General features: G+C 50.2%; 1 protein-coding gene across 6 annotated transcripts in view; it reads right to left on the reverse strand.

Moving 5' to 3' along the window:
- Positions 1-17,976, reverse strand: part of PRKAG2 (protein kinase AMP-activated non-catalytic subunit gamma 2) — a 298,775-nt gene that overhangs the window by 96,530 nt on the left and 184,269 nt on the right. For 5 of the 6 annotated variants that reach the window (XM_061415230.1, XM_061415231.1, XM_061415229.1 and 2 more), the window contains one exon: positions 11,858-12,069. In XM_061415230.1, coding sequence (XP_061271214.1) covers positions 11,858-12,069 — 212 coding nt within the window. Of the gene's footprint in view, positions 1-11,857; positions 12,070-17,976 lie in introns of those variants that run through there. The other variant, XM_061415240.1, reaches the window with a different exon arrangement.

The raw sequence follows: 17,976 nt of genomic DNA on the forward strand, positions 1-17,976 counted from the left end.
GCCAAGTGATCTGAAATAGTTTCAGATGTTTAAAGGGCTGTCTATTTTTAAAAAGGGGCTAATTATTCCAAATAGCAATCTTGAAAACTGGTTAGCAGTTTCTTTCCAAATAGCCATACTAGAAAAACAAGGGACCTTGGTGAGTAATTTGTGGGGAGATGACCAGTTTTTAAAAAGAACCCAAAGTTCCTGAGTTTATTATCTTTTCTGAATCTACTGAGTTGTTTCCTTCCCACAAACATGATCAAATAAGTATTAGTTATCTTTCGATATGTAACAAATCACCCCAAAACTCAGTGACTTAAAACAACAATAATATTTTAATATCTGTTATGGACTGAATTGTTTCCCCCTGCTCCCCAAATTCATATGTTGAACCCCTAACCCTCAACGGGCTTTTATTTGGAGATAGGACTTTTAAAGAATTAAGGTCAAATGATGTTGTAAGGGTGGGCCCCTGATCCAATAGGACTGGGGTTTCTGTAAGAAGGAAGAGACACCAGGGATGTGCGTGTATGCAGGAGTGGCCAGGTGAGGACCCAGCAAGACAGCTGTCATCTGTATCCAAGGGGTGAGCCATCAGGAGAAACCAAACCTGCCCTGAACTTGGACTTCCATCCTCCAGAACCGGAGAAATAAATTTCTGTAGTTTAAGTCACCCAGTCGGTGATATTTTGCTACGGCAGCCTTAGCAGACTGATACGTGATGTCTGATGGGTTCTGTGGGTCAGGAGTTCAAGATCAGCTCAGTGGGTGGTCCTGGTGCAGGTACGGGCTGGGGCTGTGGTCTCATCTGAAGGCCTGGCCAGGGCTGGACTATCCACTTCCATGGTGGCTTACTCCTATTGCTGGGATATTGGTGATGGTTATTAGCTGGAGGCTTTAGTCCCTTTTCCTCTGGGCCTAAGGAAACCTCTTTCACTCAGTCCCAACCAGTCATCCTGAACCCTTTTCTTCAGTTTAGTTACATACTAACTATATCATAAGGAGAGATATGTTGCTGCTGCTGCTGCTAAGTCGTCTCAGTCATGTCCGACTCTGTGCGACCCCATAGAGGGCAGTCCACCAGGCTCCCCCGTCCCTGGGATTTTCCAGGCAAGAGTACTGGAGTGGGGTGCCATTGCCTTCTCCGAAGGATAGAGATGACAGCACTTATTTTCATCTGTCAGAATTTTGGTATCATAAACTGGAAAAATAGGGACTTCCCAGTGGTGCAATGGATAGGAATTCACCTGCCAGGGCAGGGGACGTGGGCTCGATCCCTGGTCCAGGAAGATTCCACACGCCATGCAACAGCTGAGCCTGTGGGCCACAGTTAGTGAGCCTGTGCTCTGCAACAGGGGAGACCACTGCAGCGAGAAGCCTGCGCCACAATGAAGAGCAGCCCCTGTTCGCTGCAGGAAGGTGGCCTGTGCCCAGCAATGAACACCCAGCACAACCACTAATAAATAAAATTATGTAAGAAATATACAAATAAGTTGGAAAAATAGAGAATAAGTCCACATACTAGAGGCTGTGATGCACAGTTGAGGGTTAGGGGTGCTGAGCCTTCACGTGGTGGGAAACCCAGTGTAACTTACTGTCAGCTCTCACTATACACGGTTCCTCCGTTTCTGTTGTCATGCATCCAAGGATTCGACCAACCTCGTGTCAGGCAGTACTGCAGGATTTACTATCAGCAACAATCTGCACCCAGTGGATCCGAGCAGTTCAAACCTGTGTTACTCAAGGGTCAACTCTACCACCGGAGAAGGCAATGGCACCCCACTCCAGTACTCTTGCCTGGAGAATCCCATGGATGGAGGAGCCTGGTGGGCTGTAGTCTATGGGGTCGCTAAGGGTCGGACATGACTGAGCGACTTCACTTTCACTTTTCACTTTCATGCATTGGAGAAGGAAATGGCAACCCACTCCAGTGTTCTTGCCTGGAGAATCCCAGGGACGGGGGAGCCTGGTGGGCTGCAGTCTATGGGGTCGCACAGAGTCAGACACGACTGAAGTGATTTGGCAGCAACAGCAGCAACTCTACCACTCTGGCCCCCTTCCAACAGTGAAGGATTTTCCCCAGGATGCTGGGAACCTGCCAATGGGTGACCCTCAACTCTCAGCAAGGACAGCCCTTGGCTAGAGAGGGCTGCCTTGCCTGGTCGAGCCTCTTCTAGGACAGCTGCCATCTAATGAACAGTGATGAGGGTGTAAAGGCTGGCTCCTTCGGTCCAGCGTGGGGTCACTGGGAGGTGCTCCCCGAGGTCTGGGGAGGACTGTGTTGAGACGGCACCGCACCGTAGCTTCTCTCTCTGCCCATCCCTCCTCCCTCCTTCCTCCCACAGGTGTCGATCCTAAGAGGACGGCCCGATTAACATCCTGCACAGGAATCTCTACCGTAGAGTCTCTATTTCTCCAGGAACACAAACTGCAGCAGTCTGCTTAACAGGAAGTTACTCTCAGCGAGGTACAGCATCTAAATTAGACTCCTTAAATATAGATTCATGAGCCTCTAGACTCAAGCATGTCACGTGTTCACCTGCAGACCCAGTTGCTGGAATCAAGGGATAAGAAAGAAGGTAGATTTCAGAACTGGCCCACACCCTGTGTCCAAGCCCCTGCCATGCGATGCTCACTTCTGATGTGTTCTGTGGGCCAAAAGAATCCACAGGCCCAGACCCAAGGGGAGAGCACATAGGTTCTACCCCAGGGTGGGAGGAGCTACAGAGCCCCAATTCTGAGTCCGGCCTCAAGAAGCCTTGGATAGACCTCCCTGTCGTGGGGAGCCCCATCACGGTCATGAGAGCACGCCCAGTCTACCCGACTGCAGGAGGAGACCGCATGGAACAGACACAAGCTGTTCTGGCCGAGGCCACTCTGGTCCAGCCAATCCCCAAGTGACCTGCTAAGTGACCACAGATGGGTGAGTAAGCACAGTCGGGGCCAGAAGAATGCCCGGCCCAAATTGCTGGCCCACAGGATGGTGAGCTAAATCAATGGCTATTGTCTTAAGTGTGGGGGAGGTTTGTTATGCAGCGGTGGGAAGACTGACGCAGGACTCAACCTTGCTGGCCATGGGAATCGAGCAGGCGGGAGAGGAGGCATCAGAGACTCCAGGCTGCGGCAGGCGCCCTGGGGTCCATTGTCACTGGCGGGCTGGGACTCCAGGCTGCGGCAGGGGGCTGCTGTTAATGGCCCAAACCTGCAACCTCCTTACAGGACTGCCCTGTAAGTGCCATCCCAGCTGGCAGGTGCATTTTCCTCACCCAGGGCATCCCAGAGCTGATGGCAACCATTTCATATAAAGATAATAAGAGCCTAGGGACTTCCCTCGTGGTCCAGTGGCTAAGAATCCGCACTCTCAGTGCAAAGGGCCTGGGTTCAATCCCTGGTCAGGGAACTAGGCCCCATATGCTGCAACTTAAGATCCTGTGTTCCACAACTAAGACCTGGAGCAGCCAAATAAATAAAAATAAATTAAAAAAAAAAAAAGATATAAAAGCCCAGCTTCCTCGCCCCGAGGCAGAGCACCTCCTGGGGCAGTTTATACTGCAGAGCTCCCCTGTTGAACAGCTGAGGCTCAACCTCATCTGAAGCCACACCCTTGCTTTGCTCCTTCCTTTCCCGGCTCCTTAGATTTTTCTTCTGAGAGCACTCTGTAATGAATAAACACGCTTGCACCTGAAGCCCCATCTCGGGCTCTGCTTCTAGGGACTCTGATTCAAGACACAAGTCAAGAGTGAAATTCCATAGAAGAAAACAGGGGGTGCATGGAGTGACTGTAGAAAGAAAATTGGATAAGTACTGATCACTTTAACACCTGCACATAAAATTTTCAACCCTCTAAAAGACGTTTCTTCCTTTGCTGGATGATTTAGTCGCTAAGTCGTGTTCGACTCTTTGCGACCTCATGGACTGTGGCCAACCAGGCTCCTCTGTCTATGGGATTTTCCAGGCAAGAATACTGGAGTGGGTTGCCATGCCCTCCTCCAGGGGATCTTCCAGGCCCAGGGATCAAACCTGTGCTTCCTGCACTAGCAGCTGGGTTCTTTACCACTGAGCCACCAGGGATTCCCGATTCTTCCTTCGGTTCAAGACAAATACCCCCATCACGTGCTCCCACCTCCTAAGAAAATTCACCCATTTCCTTTACAAGCACAGATGGCATGCTTGCTTTTCCCCTTCTTTTTTTTTTTTTTGGCCATGCTTTGGTGTGTGACATTTTAGTTCTCTGACCAGGAATCGAACACATACCTCCTGCATTGGAAGTCTTAACCACTGGACCACGAGGGAAGTCCCTCCTTCTACCTTTAACTGCTCGCTTCCTACTAACTCTTTCCCTGTTGGTGTTTAAATCTATTCCCCTTTATGGGAACAAACCATCACCTTCATTCTTTCAGCTGCAGCCCCATTTCCTCCCCTTCAAAGCCAGGATCCTGGAAAGAGTTTTCTACACTAAGGCCTCCACGTCTTCAGCTCTTAATCGTTCACCCACATCACATGGCTTCTGCTCCTGACCTTGCCATTGGAAGTACTCCTGCCAAGGTTACAGATGACCTCAGTCCTTCATCCCACGGCCAGGAACGTCACTGACCATGCCCTCCAAATGCGTGATACTCCACAAGACACAGTCCTTGTGCTTCCGTGATGCTGCATTTGCCTGCTTTTCTGCCTGTTTTCTAGATAATTCAGAATCTTTTCCTTTGTCCTTCAAATACCCATGTTTTTCTGGCTCTCTTCTCACCTACGATACATCTCTCTGGATTATTTCATCTACTATCATGGTGAGGGTTACCATTTACATTCTGATGATTAAAAAAATCTTAATTTCCAGGGGAGTTCCCTGGTTGCCTAATGCTTAGGGTTTTCACTGCTAGGGCCCAGGTTCAATCCTCAGTGGGGGAACTGAGATCTTGCAAGCTGTGTGGTACAGCCAACAAATAAATAAAAACAAATAAACAAAAATCTTAATTTCTAGCTCCAGATTCACATATCCAATGGCACTTTGGACACCTCCATTTAATGATCCCCTGGGCACCTTGTTGTACCACCACCAGCTAACACACATGTGTGTGCACTTATACACACGTACACACCTGCGCACAGCCTGACTCCTCCTCTGTTCCCTATCCCAGAAAATGCACCCACCATCCGTCCAGTTTCCCAAGGCAAGATCTTTGCAGTCATCCTTGACTCTTCTCTTTTGTCCCCTCAACTAATCAGTCGCTGCATACCAAAGCCATTTCAACCCGACCTCTTAAATAGCTCTTTACATTTTAACACCAGTCCCCTCCCCTTCTTTCCACTGTCAGCTGCCACCAGGCCCAGATCATTTCACACGGCATCTCATCTGAACTGCTGTACTCACATCCGGTCTCATTTCCACACCCAACCACGGGGATCATCCTAAGATGCAGAGTTGATTGTTGCTCTCTGCTGCTGAAAAAAGTTTCCACTTCCGTCCTCCAGGATTGGCTTTTCCACTCCCCAAGACAGGACTAGGAATTTTCTCCCATGCACAGTTTTATCAAATTCTCTTATAACTATTTACCTGTCTATATTTAACTTATATGCAGAGTACATCATGAGAAACGCTGGACTGGAAGAAACACAAGCTGGAATCAAGATTGCTGGGAGAAATATCAATAGCCTCAGATATGCAGATGACACCACCCTTATGGCAGAAAGTGAAGAGGAACTCAAAAGCCTCTTGATGAAAGTGAAAGTGGAGAGTGAAAAAGTTGGCTTAAAACTCAACATTCAGAAAACGAAGATCATGGCATCCAGTCCCATCACTTCATGGGAAATAGATGGGGAAACAGTGGAAACAGTGTCAGACTTTATTTTTTGGGGCTCCAAAATCACTGCAGATGGTGACTGCAGCCATGAAATTAAAAGACGCTTACTCCTTGGAAGGAAAGTTATGACCAACCTAGATAGCATATTCAAAAGCAGAGACGTGACTTTGCCAACAAAAGTCCGTCTAGTCAAGGCTATGGATTTTCCTGTGGTCATGTATGGATGTGAGAGTTGGACTGTGAAGAAGGCTGAGCGCCAAAGAATTGATGCTTCTGAACTGTGGTGTTGGAGAAGACTCCCTTGATCCAACCAGTCCATTCTGAAGGAGATCAGCCCTGGGATTTCTTTGGAAGGAATGATGCTAAAGCTGAAACTGCAGTACTTTGGCCACCTCATGCGAAGAGTTGACTCACTGGAAAAGACCCTGATGCTGGGAGGGATTGGGGGCAGGAGGAGAAGGGGACGACAGAGGATGAGATGGCTGGATGGCATCACCGACTCGATGGACATGAGTCTGAGTGAACTCCGGGAGTTGGTGATGGACAGGGAGGCCTGGCGTGCTGCAATTCATGGGGTTGCAAAGAGTAGGACACGACTGAGCAAGTGAACTGAACTGAACCCCCCTCCCCAAGTTGGGCTTCCCAGGTGGCTCAGTGGTAAATAATTCACCTGCAATGAAGGAGGCACGAGTTTGATCCCTGGGTCAAGAAGATCCCCTGGAGAAGGAACCGGCAACCTGCTCTAGTATTCCTGCCTGGGAAATCCCATGGACAGAGGAGCCTGGTGGGTTACAGTCCACGGGGTCACAAAAAGTTGGACATGATGGAGAGACTAAAAAACACCATCACCTCAGATAGATAAAAGCTCCTTCCTTTTGTTCAGTGAAAGTGAAAGTCACTGAATCATGTCCAACTCTTTGTGACCCCACGGACTGCAGCCCACCAGGCTCCTCGGTCCATGGAATTCTCCAGGCCAGAATAGTGGAGTGGATACCCGTCCCCTTCTCCAGGGGATCTTCCCAACCCAGGGATCGAACCCAGGCCTCTTGCATTGCAGGCGGATTCTGTACCAGCTGAGCCACCAGGGAAGCCCAAGAATACTGGAGCGGGTAGCCTATCCCTTCTCCAGGGCATCTTCCCAACTCAGGGAGAGAACCCAGGTCTCCTGTATTGCAGGCAGATGCTTTACCAGCTGAGCTACCAGGGAAAACCTTTGTTCAGTGAGTGCTGAGCTATTTATCAAACCCCTCCCAAGCATAAAGTGCTGCTACTAGATGAAGAGAATACCATCTCTGCCTCATGAGAGCCACTCACACACTTGTCAACCCATCAACCTTCCCGAGCCCAGTGTCTGTCACCCAACAGTTGCTTAATAAATATTTGCTGAGTAAATAAACGATAAAATGAGTACTTCTACAAAGACGAATTCATTGCCCTCATCCCCTTTCTAATTTTAGAATAAAATTCATGGGAACAAAGTTTATAAAAGTGATCTTCATGGTCGATGTTTACAGTAAGTGTCTTTTTATTCCAAAAGGCAGAGATAAATTATATCTAAATACTTTCAAGAAGATAGAAGGCTTTAAGCAACTCACATTCCTCTATAAAGATTTCGCCGGTAACCAAATGCATGAAATCAGCCACGTTCTTAAGGAATTTAGCACATGAGGACATTCAACATAATCCAATTATAAAGAAACACTCAGATGAACCCGAATCCATCACCAGCCCTCCTGCCAAAGGCTGCTGAAAGCAGAGACCAGGGCCAAACACAGCTGCAGGGGTTGTGACCAGTATGTTTGAAGGAGCCCCTGGAGGCCTTGGGTGATAAAACTTAAACATGATTAAGGCTCCTGTTTAATGTTCATAGCCAGTGGAACACTGTCTTCCAATTTGAAACATATCATTTCAAAATATAAGTGGGGAATCTCGGGTGATCACCCTGAATTTCTGAAGCTCAAACTTTATAAACATTGTACTGTTGACTGGATCTTTTTTTTTTTTTTAATGTGGTAAAATAAACATATGGGGCTTCCCTTGTAGCTCAGTCGGTAAAGAATCTGCCTGCAATGCAGGAGACCCTGGTTCGATTCCTGGGTCGGGAAGATCCGCTGGAGAAGGGATAGGCTACCCACTCCAGGATTCTGGCCTGAAGAATTCCATGGACTGTATAGTCCATGGGATCTAAAAGCGTCAGATATGACTGAGCGACTTTCTCTAGGCTCCTCTGTCCATGGGATTTCCCAGGCAAGAATCCTGGGGTGGGTAGCCATTCCCTTCTCCAGGGGATCTACTCAACCCAGGCATTGAACCTGGGTCTCCTGCGCTGCAGACAGATTCTTTGCCATCTGAGCCACCTCGGAAGCCCCACTACTTCTTTGTACATTCATTCTATTGATTTCTGAGAGTTTGATATTAAAACTGCAACTAAACATCTTCATTTATCTACTTAACAAACAATTGTAATATATTGTGAAATACATGTAACTTTGTTATGTATTTACCAAGTTTTCTGTAAATGTGTTATATTTTCATAATTTAAAAAATAAAAAAGAAAGGTTAAAAAAAAAAAAAAGAATATCACTGTCTACTCACAATCAGGGGTCGGGGAAGGGACACCGAAAGCAGATTTAAAACGTCCTCTGAATGCTCTCTCATTTAAGGTGGGAAAGGCTGTGGGCTCCGTGTACACACAGAACTTCTGAAATCGTGGAAAAACCCCGTGTCTGCACCTGCACCATCACTTCAAATGATCTAAAGCCCAAATAACCACGTCCGATTCAAACCAGCGTCTCTTCTCCCATTGGGCTGACCTGTCCGTCATCCCGGGTCCGGGAGAAGAAGCCGACGCTTTGAACAGACTTCCTCCAACCAGGCCTCTCTGCTGGTCACTCCCTTCTCGGCTCCCGTCTCCGGTCCCCTGCCGGCTCCCTCTTAGGTCTCTGGGCCCGCTGGCCTCTCCGCAGGCTGGGCACACGGTGGAGGGCAGGAAGCCACGGAGATGCCAGGCTTCCTATCCCTCTGCCTCCAACGGCAGCTCAGGCCAGTGGCTGCTCCTCCTCTGTGGCCCCAGCTCCTTCCTGCCAGGCAGACACACTGGTCCCACCTCCCACCTGATGGGGTCCCCTCGCATCCCTCCAGCCCAAGGGAAGTAGCAGCTCCCTGCTTTTGATAACCTTCAGTTACCTCATGATCCCTTTTTTTGGACACATTTGTTCTTGTATCTCTATGACCAAGTCTCCACGCTAAATGCCCGGGACAGCAGAAACCTCAAGATCTCTTCTCATTCACACCCAGGAACATGGATGACGTTTCTCCTGGGCCCTGAGTGCTTAAGGGGCCTCCTGGTCTTCCTGTCTCTAATCTCCACCGGATCACCAGGAACCCCCAGACAGTGCCACCCTGCCCTACTGCCAGAAGGCCCTATCTCCACCTCTCCTGCTGACTTGAGTGCCACAGTCACCCAAGTCTTCCTTCCTTACCCTCATCAGACACCAGTATTTACCCCTTCCCACCCCCCTGCAGTGTGGACTATTTGTTTCCCGCCTGATCCCCACCCAACCTACCTTCCGCTTTGATTTAACTGCTTTATCTGAGTGTTATTCTGTTCCCAGTAAGACCGTAAGCCCCAGAGGGCAGAGACAATACCTTACATTTTATCCCTCAGCATTTAAAACAATACTCTGCTAAGCTTACATCTAATAAAGTAATCATCGGACAAACAAGGAGAAGACTCACGGTAGGTTCTCTGCCAGACTAACACATCTTCTTTCTTCCCAAAGGCAGCAAGTGTTATGGTTAGATGGTGTCCCCCCAGAAGCTTTGTGAGGTCCTGACCACTAACACCCATGAATGCCACCTTGTTTGGAAATCAGGTCTTTGCAGAGGTAATTAAGTTATAAAGAGATTATAAATCGTCCTGGGATTTCCCCGGTGGTCCAGTGGCTAGGACTCTGTGCTCCCAATGTTGGGGGGCTGGGTTCAATTTCTGGTCAGGAAACTAGATTCTATATGCTGCAACTAAGACTCGGGGCAGCCAAATAAATAGCTATTTTTTAAAAAGTTGGGCTTCTTTGGTGGTCCAGCGGTTAAGAACCTGCCTGCTGATGCAGAGGACACGGGTTCAATCCCTGGTCCAGGAAGATCCCACATGCCTCGGGGCAACTAAAGCCCGTACGCATGCTCTAGAGACCGCACTCCACAATAAGAGAAGTCACCGCAGTGAGAAGCCTGCAGAGCGCAACGAAGAGCAGCCTCTCCTCACGGCAATGAGAGAGAGCCCACGTGCAGCCACAAAGACCCAGCACACCCCAAAATAAATAAATCTTAAAAAACAAAAATCCAGGGCCTTCCCTGGTGGTTCAGCGGTTCAGTGGCTAAGACTCCGCACTCCCAACGCAGGTGGCCTGGGTTCAATCCCTGGTCAGGGAACTAGACCCCACATCCCGCAACTAAGAGCTGGTGTGGCCAAGGATATACCTATCTATGTATAAAGCGGTCATACTGAGTTAGTATTAGTTGTTCAGTTGTATCTGACTCTTTGGGCTACAGCCCAAAGACCCCATGGACTGTAGCCCACCAGGCTCCTCTGTACATGGGGTTCTCCAGGCAAGAATACTGGAGTGAGTTGGCATTCCTGTCTCTGGGGGACCTTCCCAACCCAGGAATCGAACCCAAGTCTCCTGCAATGCAGGAGGATTCTTTACTGTCTGAACCACCAAGTTTGATCCTAATCCAATATGAATGACATTCTTATAAGAGGAAAATCTGGACACAAACAGAGCCGAGGAAAGACAGCAAGTGAAGATGCAAGCATAGACTGGAAGAAAGCTGCCACAAACCAAGACAACTCTGGGGCTCCTGGAAGCTGGGCAGACAAGGAAGGTTCTGCCCCGCCCCGCCGCCCCCTGAGACTTCCGTGGGCACACGGTCCTGCCAAAACCTTGATCTCAGGCTTCCAGCCTCCAGAACATGAGACGATGGCTTCCTGTTGTTTCAAGCCCCCCAGTTTGTGCCCCTTTGTTACAGCAGCTGCTGGAAACTAATACCATACTGACTAGACTAGTTACATCCATAGCAAAGACTTCAGGGATGCGGTTTTTATATCCGTGTTGGGCACAGGAATGATAGTGCACGTCTGGGGTCCCAACACAAACTCGGAGGTGGTGATGCTGGTCCCCGCACTCAGGCCCACGGTGTTAAAATGCAGAGTGTGTAAGGGCTGGCATTAAGCCATCCTCCTCCATTCATATCCACTAGTTCTGATCCTCTGAAGGATGCAAAGACACCCGTTTCACTAACCCACTCTGCTTGGAAAGGCTCATCTTTCCAAGACCGCTTCCCAAGTCAAATGATGTCAGACTCTAAATCTTAAAAAGCGAGAATAAAATTTCTATTAAAAAAAACAGTATTTTTTTGCTTTGCCTATGACTTTTTACTTTACTATCCCAATCACAACAAATTCAAATAAAGCTTTTAATAACTGATTTTTAAAAAGAAGCTAAGAGAGCAAAAAAGTTTTCCTGGCCATGTTCCAGAAGCTACTGTCCATTTGATGTCCACTTGCCTACTGTGCTCTTATGAGAGTCCCTTGGACTGCAAGGAGATCAAACCAGTCCATCCTAAAGGAAATCAACCCTGAACGTTCACTGGAAGGACTGATGCTGAAGCTGAAGCTCCAACACCTTGGTTACCTCATGCAAAGAGCTGACTCACTGGAAAAGACCCTGATGCTGAGAAAGACTGAAGGCAGAAGGAGAAGGGGATGACAGAGGATGAGATGGATGGATGGCATCAATGACTCAGTGGACAAGTCTGAGCAAGCTCCGGCAGATGGTGAAGGACAGGGAAGCCTGGTGTGCTACCGCCCATGGGGTCACAAAGAGTCAAACATGACTTAGCAACTGAACAACATCATCAATTGTGCTCTCGCCACTTTTTTTTCTTAGTCTGTGATTTATGATAAAATACACCCAAGATGTCAGGAGTGCCCAGCTTTGGCTTCAGCTATATCCAGATTCTGCCCTCCCTCCCACGCCCGGCGGCCTGGCCCCCAGGAGGAGGCCCAGACTTACAGATTTGGAGGGAGAAGGATGTGTCGGCGATGCTGAGGGAGGCCTGGCTGCACTCTGGAAGGAGGACGGGCTGAACCTCTGGCCTGTGTCCGGAGGCGAAGAGGAGGCATAGATGCGATTTTCCAGTCGCTCAGGCTCTTGCTTGTAGGACTCGAGAGGGAACGTGTGCTGCTTGGCCACTTGGGTGGGTGTCGATGGAGAGGAAGAGAGGCCTGGGGTAGAGGAGGAACCACAAAGGGTGTGAGCGATTTGCTGACATGCAGAAAAGGGCTCCCAGCTGCAAGTGCTGAGAGTCTCACATGGCAGGAATCTAAATGATTCAATTCTGAATGTTGGGGACTAGCTTGCATAAACTACTTCTAATCCCTTAGAACTGGTTGTGTCTAGAAATCCCTGCCCCACCCAACCTGAGTTGTGGGCAGAGTCCCCCCTGCTGTGACAGGGACAGTTCAAAAGTTGTCAGGTGATAAGACTTATACACACTTGTCGGATGTGATTTTCATATTTAGTCCAAGACTATTGGATCTCCCCTCCCTCCCCTACAAAGCATGGTGTCGAGAGTGTGTGGAGTGGATCCCGTAGTCCTTGGGATAAGACATAAGGAAGTTCATATTCAGCAGAGATGAAGGTCAGAAGTCACATAACTACACCAAGGACCAGACCAGACACGCTATTATTGTCAAAATGTGTGATGTGAAAACTGCCACTGTGAGTGTGCAAGAGCTAGAATCACTGTGAAGATGATCGCTGGGGTGGCTTTGGGAAGGAAGGGCCTTGTGGAGTGAAGACTTGGATAGGACTGGAACCAGGAAGCAGTGGGTGGGATGTGGAGGACAAAGAACTGGCAGGAGACCCGGACATGAATCTGCCCAGAGTGAGAGGCTGCACATGTCCACAGGCTTTGTGCAATCCTGGAGGCCTGTCTCAGGCAGGCGATTGTCACTCACATCTGCCTGATTATGCTGTAAGATCGTGGTTATGGCTGAATGGAGTCCCCCAAACAGATAAGTTAAAGTCCGAACCCCCAGTACCTATGAATGTGACCTTATTTGGAAATAGATCTTTGCAGACAGAATTGAGCTGAGATTATACTGAAACAGGCTGGACTCTTAACCGCATGTGCAGTGTCCTTATAAGGGGAGAAGACACAGATACGCACAGAGGAGAAGGCCGTGTAATGACGGAGGCAGACACTGGGGTGATGTCTCTATGAGCCAAGGAATGCCAAGCGCTGCTGGCAACCATCAGAAGCCAGAAGACTGGCGGTGGTTGGTCAAAAGGTCCAAATTTCCAATGATCAGATAACTAACTGCCGGGGATGCAATGTACAAAATGATGTAGTTAACATTCCTGTATGACACACAGGAAAGTTAAGACAACTCCTAAGAGCTCTCTCATCACAAAGAGAAAGTCCTTCTTTTTCATTTCTTTTTCTTGTTTCTGTAGAGATGAGGGGTGTTAGCTCACCCACTGTGATCATCCTTTCACAATACGAGCAATTCAAAGTACCATGCTGTATGCCTTAAACATATACAGTGACGCACATCAATTATTTCTCAGTAATACTGGAAAAAGGAAAAAGGAAGTGAGAGGTGGCAAGGTGGGAGGCTATTCAGAGTCTCAGAGCGGGTGTGGTCCTGCTGACACCTTGGTTCAGACTTCCAGCCTGTGGAATTACGAGAGAATAAACCCCTGTGGATTCATGCTGCCTAGTTTGGGCTACTTTGTTATAGAAGCTCTAGGAAACAATACAGTAATGCTGCCTGATATTGATTTGTTTCCAAGACAGGCGGACTCTGGATTTGGGTCTGGTCTCTCACATTTATAGGTAACTGAATACAATTTCTAAATTATTTAAAAATACAATAGGCATGCAAGCCAAAGACGTCAGTAAACACGGTCCAAGGGCCACCCTCTTGCTCCCTTTGACCTTGACAAAGACTGATCATCCTACAAGCCAAAAGCCTACTCTGGCTTGTGCCTACCTGCTCTACCCCGTCCAGACTCCTCTGCTTGCCAGCCCTGTGCAACTGTGTTCCTTCTTCTGCTTCCATCCTCACCCCCCAGACCACCTCCCGATTCATCCCATCCCCCCTCCTGACTCTGTGGCCCTATGAGCCTCAGCCCATCTCGTCTGTACCAGGCCTACCAGTGAACAACAGCCTGCTTCACGCCAAACCAAACCAGATGAAAACAGGTAAGTTTCTCATGCGTGCTCAGTTGCTCAGTCATGTCCAACTCTTTGTGACCCCATGGACTGCAGTCTGCCAGGCTCCTCTGTCCATAGGATTCTCCAGACAAGAATGGGAGAGTAGATTGCCATTTCCTCCTCCAGGGGATCTGCCCAACCCAGGGATTGAATCGTGTCTCCTGCCCTGGCAGGCGGGCCACCTGGGAAGCATGCGTACGTTTCTCCTCCCTGCCCCAGTTCATCATCCGCCCAGCGCTGGCCCGGACAGGGGGCAGGTGCGTGGTCAGTGTCCCCCCACCCCCCAAACAGGCAGGGAGACAGAAGGGGGCGGAGCCAAGGCTCAAGCTGGGCTGGAACCTTCCCTCCCATACTTCCTAGATGGGAGCACTGGGAGTAACCAGGTCTTTTTCCAGGGACCCCGTTGTCCCAGGAACCACCACACCAAGCAGAGATCTCAGCCCCCAGGGTGACCAGGGAGGAGCTCCAGGGAAAGGAGGAGGTAGACTGCTGTCACCGTGCCCTTGAAGGTCTCCAGGCTTATGACGTGAAAGGCCCTAGGAGCAAGACCCCAGGCTCTTTTGAAAAAAGGTTCACACCAAAGGTTTTAGAAGCAAGGCCCACTTGGAGGGGGGGTTGGGGGAGTGGGGAAGGGAGGGTGGAGAGTGAGGACCCTGAGGAGGGAGAGATTTGAGTCCAGCAGCTCTGCAGGGCAGACAGGGCAGGAGGGGGCCAACTGTACCCACAGTCCGGCAGGAGTGAGGCTGGGTCCAGGTGGACCGACCGGGAGAAGGAAGCCCCTGTGCTGTCCTGTGTGTGGACGCCCTGGGGCCCCAGGGGTGGTGGCGTGTCCTTCACTGGCTGCAGTGATGGCCGCACAGTGGGAACGGACCGACTCCCAGGGCCACGGTGGTCCAGTGAGAAGTGTCATGGTCCCTGCTCCCCACGCTGGCCTGGGCCCCTGGATGCAAGGACCTTCCTGTGTCTCTCTGGGGTGTTCCCTGTACTCTGGGGTGTGTGCTGGAGACCTGATGGGGTTTCTCCACGGAAAGGATGGAGGGCAGGGCTGCTCCCTCCAGGCTCCCCCAACGCCCCCCACTTCCCCTTCTCTGCACGAGATGCTGTCCCGCTTAGACTGGACTGGGCTTATCCAGTCCTCAGGATAAGCCCCCCTCCTCTGCTGCAGGGGGACTTTCAGAGCTGGTGGAACTCCTGGCTAGTTCTTTGAGACAGCGTGTTCCCTTCTCAAGTGTAAGGTATTAGAAAGCACTCCTTAAAGCCTAGATGGCGGCTTCTGTGTCCCCTGGGGCTTGTCCCATGAGCACGGGGACAAGTGTGACCGGGTCCCCACGGAGGACAAGAGGGACGTTCAGAGGACGCGCCCTCAACACAGCTGTGTGGAACCGCCCATGCTGAGGAGGAGATAGCGGACTTGCCATCCGGAGGTGGAAACGGGGGAACTGAAGGGAACTCCATGGCCCTCAAGAAAGCTCCTCTCCTGGAGCTCTTTCTAATGTCAAGAGGTTAGTCCACCTTCCACCTGGCCTTCCTGCGGGCTCTCCTCCCTTCCCAGAGGAGGTGAGTCCTATGGGGGATACAGGATGATACCTGGACTTCAGAGCCGGGAGGCAGACCCGTAGGGGATAGGACAGGTGATGTGATATGTGGGTTAGGAACGTGTGTGGCTTAGGACACAGCACAAGAACTCTGCTAGAACCCAAAACACGCCCCTTCTCTGCACTGCAGCCTGACACAGCTCTCAGGGTAGAGTCTTACGATACCATCTTACCCGTCACAAAGTGCTGGGTACACTCTTGCTTCCTTTGCCCCCCATCCCCAAGAGACAGGGGACGGGTTTACGACCCTACTTCCCAGGTGAAGAGACTGGGGACTACAGAAATCACTCACTGGTGTGAGTGGATGGCAGAGGTCCCATTTAGCCACAATGACACTGGGAAATCACCCAGAGAAAGAACACAAAGACTTAGAATCACACTTTGGGTGCGTGAATCACCCTTCCAGAAAGTGGGGTTTCACAGGCTAAGAGGAGGGGGAGCTTGGGAAGCTTGAGTGCCTGGAGGGAAGGTGGGGTTGCTGTCGGAGGGGAGTGGGACAGCCTTGCGGGGTGGGGATGGGCGTCTTCAAAGAGGGTTTCTCTTCCATGCCAGCCAGAAAGAGCAGAGAGAATTTCAAGAGAGGGGTCTTCTGATCACATTTATGCCCCTTTCCCTGGTGGCTCAGACGGTAGAGGATCCGCCTATAATGCAGGAGACCTGGTTGCCATCCCTGGGTCGGGAAGATCCCCTGGAGGAGGAAATGGCAACCCACTCCAGTATTCTTGCCTAGAGAATTCCACAGACAGAGGAGCCTGGCGGACTACAGTCCACGGGGTCACAAAGCGTCGGACACAACTGAGCAACTAACACTTGTACTCACTTTCACTAGTGGGGGAAAACTGCCTAATGGAAGGAAGAGGGGAGCGGGTAAGAATGATATTCCTAACATTTTTCCCCTTTTTTGAATATTGGCATCACCATTCATAGAGAGGAATATGGGGCGATGCTGACAAAATCCTCCATTACCATCAAACAGACCTATTTATTTTCTTAATCGTAAGATAAACTGCCAAGCTCAGGCTCCCAGGAGAAGCCGGTGTCTGAACAGCCAGCAGCTCTGGGCAGGTCCAGGTGCAGTGGACGAGTCCCACCTTCCAGTCTGGTTGGAGGAAATGGAACAGGACTCAACCCAAATGCACAGCAACAGCACCACGCGGTGAGCGCTGAGAGTCAAGTGCCCGTAAGCCCAGAGCAGGGGGAGCTCAGAGAGGAGGCTGGAGGGGCGGGAGGCCCACGGAAACACCGGCAAGGGCTTGACTCGAGAAGGAACCGGATCTGCCCCCAGTTGAGGCGGCTTTCGAAGGGGCCCAGACGGGACAGGGCTGTGGCGACATAACTGAGAAGCCCCGACAGGCTCTCCCGTTCTGCTCTTCTGGGAAGGCGCTCCCACCCTCCCCTGGCCCTCGAGGACTTTGTTAGCACTGCCACCACCTCCGAGACTGAACAATGGCCCCGCGTCTCCTGGGGCCGCAGCCAGGGCCAGTGAATAGGCCCAGTGAGTGAACAGAGGCGACGCCTGGCAGCCACACCAGACACCAGGGAGCCACGAGCTGGTGACTTCACGGGGCCGGGCCACGCTGGCCTGAGCCGTGCCTGGAGAGGAGGGGAGAGAGGAGAACAGCCGGGCTGCTGGAAGGAAGTGAACAAGGGCAGCAGAAGGGTGCAGAGGAGAGCCCTGGGTTTCGGGAGCCTTGAGTTCTAGGCCTAGTTTCACCACTAGCCAACCCCCTGCTTGGTTAAAAAAAAATAAAATAAAATAGTCAGGTTGACCAGATGGCTGTGTGGTGTGCCAGACTGGGCAGGGTGGGGGAGAGGGGGGCATTCCTGACATGTGGTGTCCCCTTCCCCAGGGCAGCACCAACCTTCTTCATGCATATGGTCTGAAATACTCAGAAACATATAATACCAAAATGAAAAAATTCATTTTCTTCCTGATCTTAAATGTCCTTGCTGACCATCGTCCCAAGAGCCTGGAGTGAGAAGCACAAATTTTCAATTTACTCTGCATGGCAGTTTGCTAACATGTGGCCTTTAAAATAACTAACGACTCATCACAGAGATGAGGAACAACAACAACAAAGTTAGTTCTTCTGACATTAAAAAAAACGTTTATTCAGTTATCACAGTACTATTTTCATGTATTTATTTGTTGTTGGCGGGGCTGGGTTTTCCTTGCTGTGTGCATTTCCTCAGTCGTGCTAACCAGGACTGCTCTGCTGCACACATGGGCTTCCTGTTGCAGTGGCTTCTTGAGTTGCGGCTCGTGGGCTTAACTAGAACATGGGGATCTTCCTGGACCAGGGATCGAACCCATG

Source organism: Bos javanicus, chromosome 4, assembly GCF_032452875.1.
Source record: "Bos javanicus breed banteng chromosome 4, ARS-OSU_banteng_1.0, whole genome shotgun sequence".
Lineage (NCBI taxonomy): Eukaryota > Metazoa > Chordata > Mammalia > Artiodactyla > Bovidae > Bos > Bos javanicus.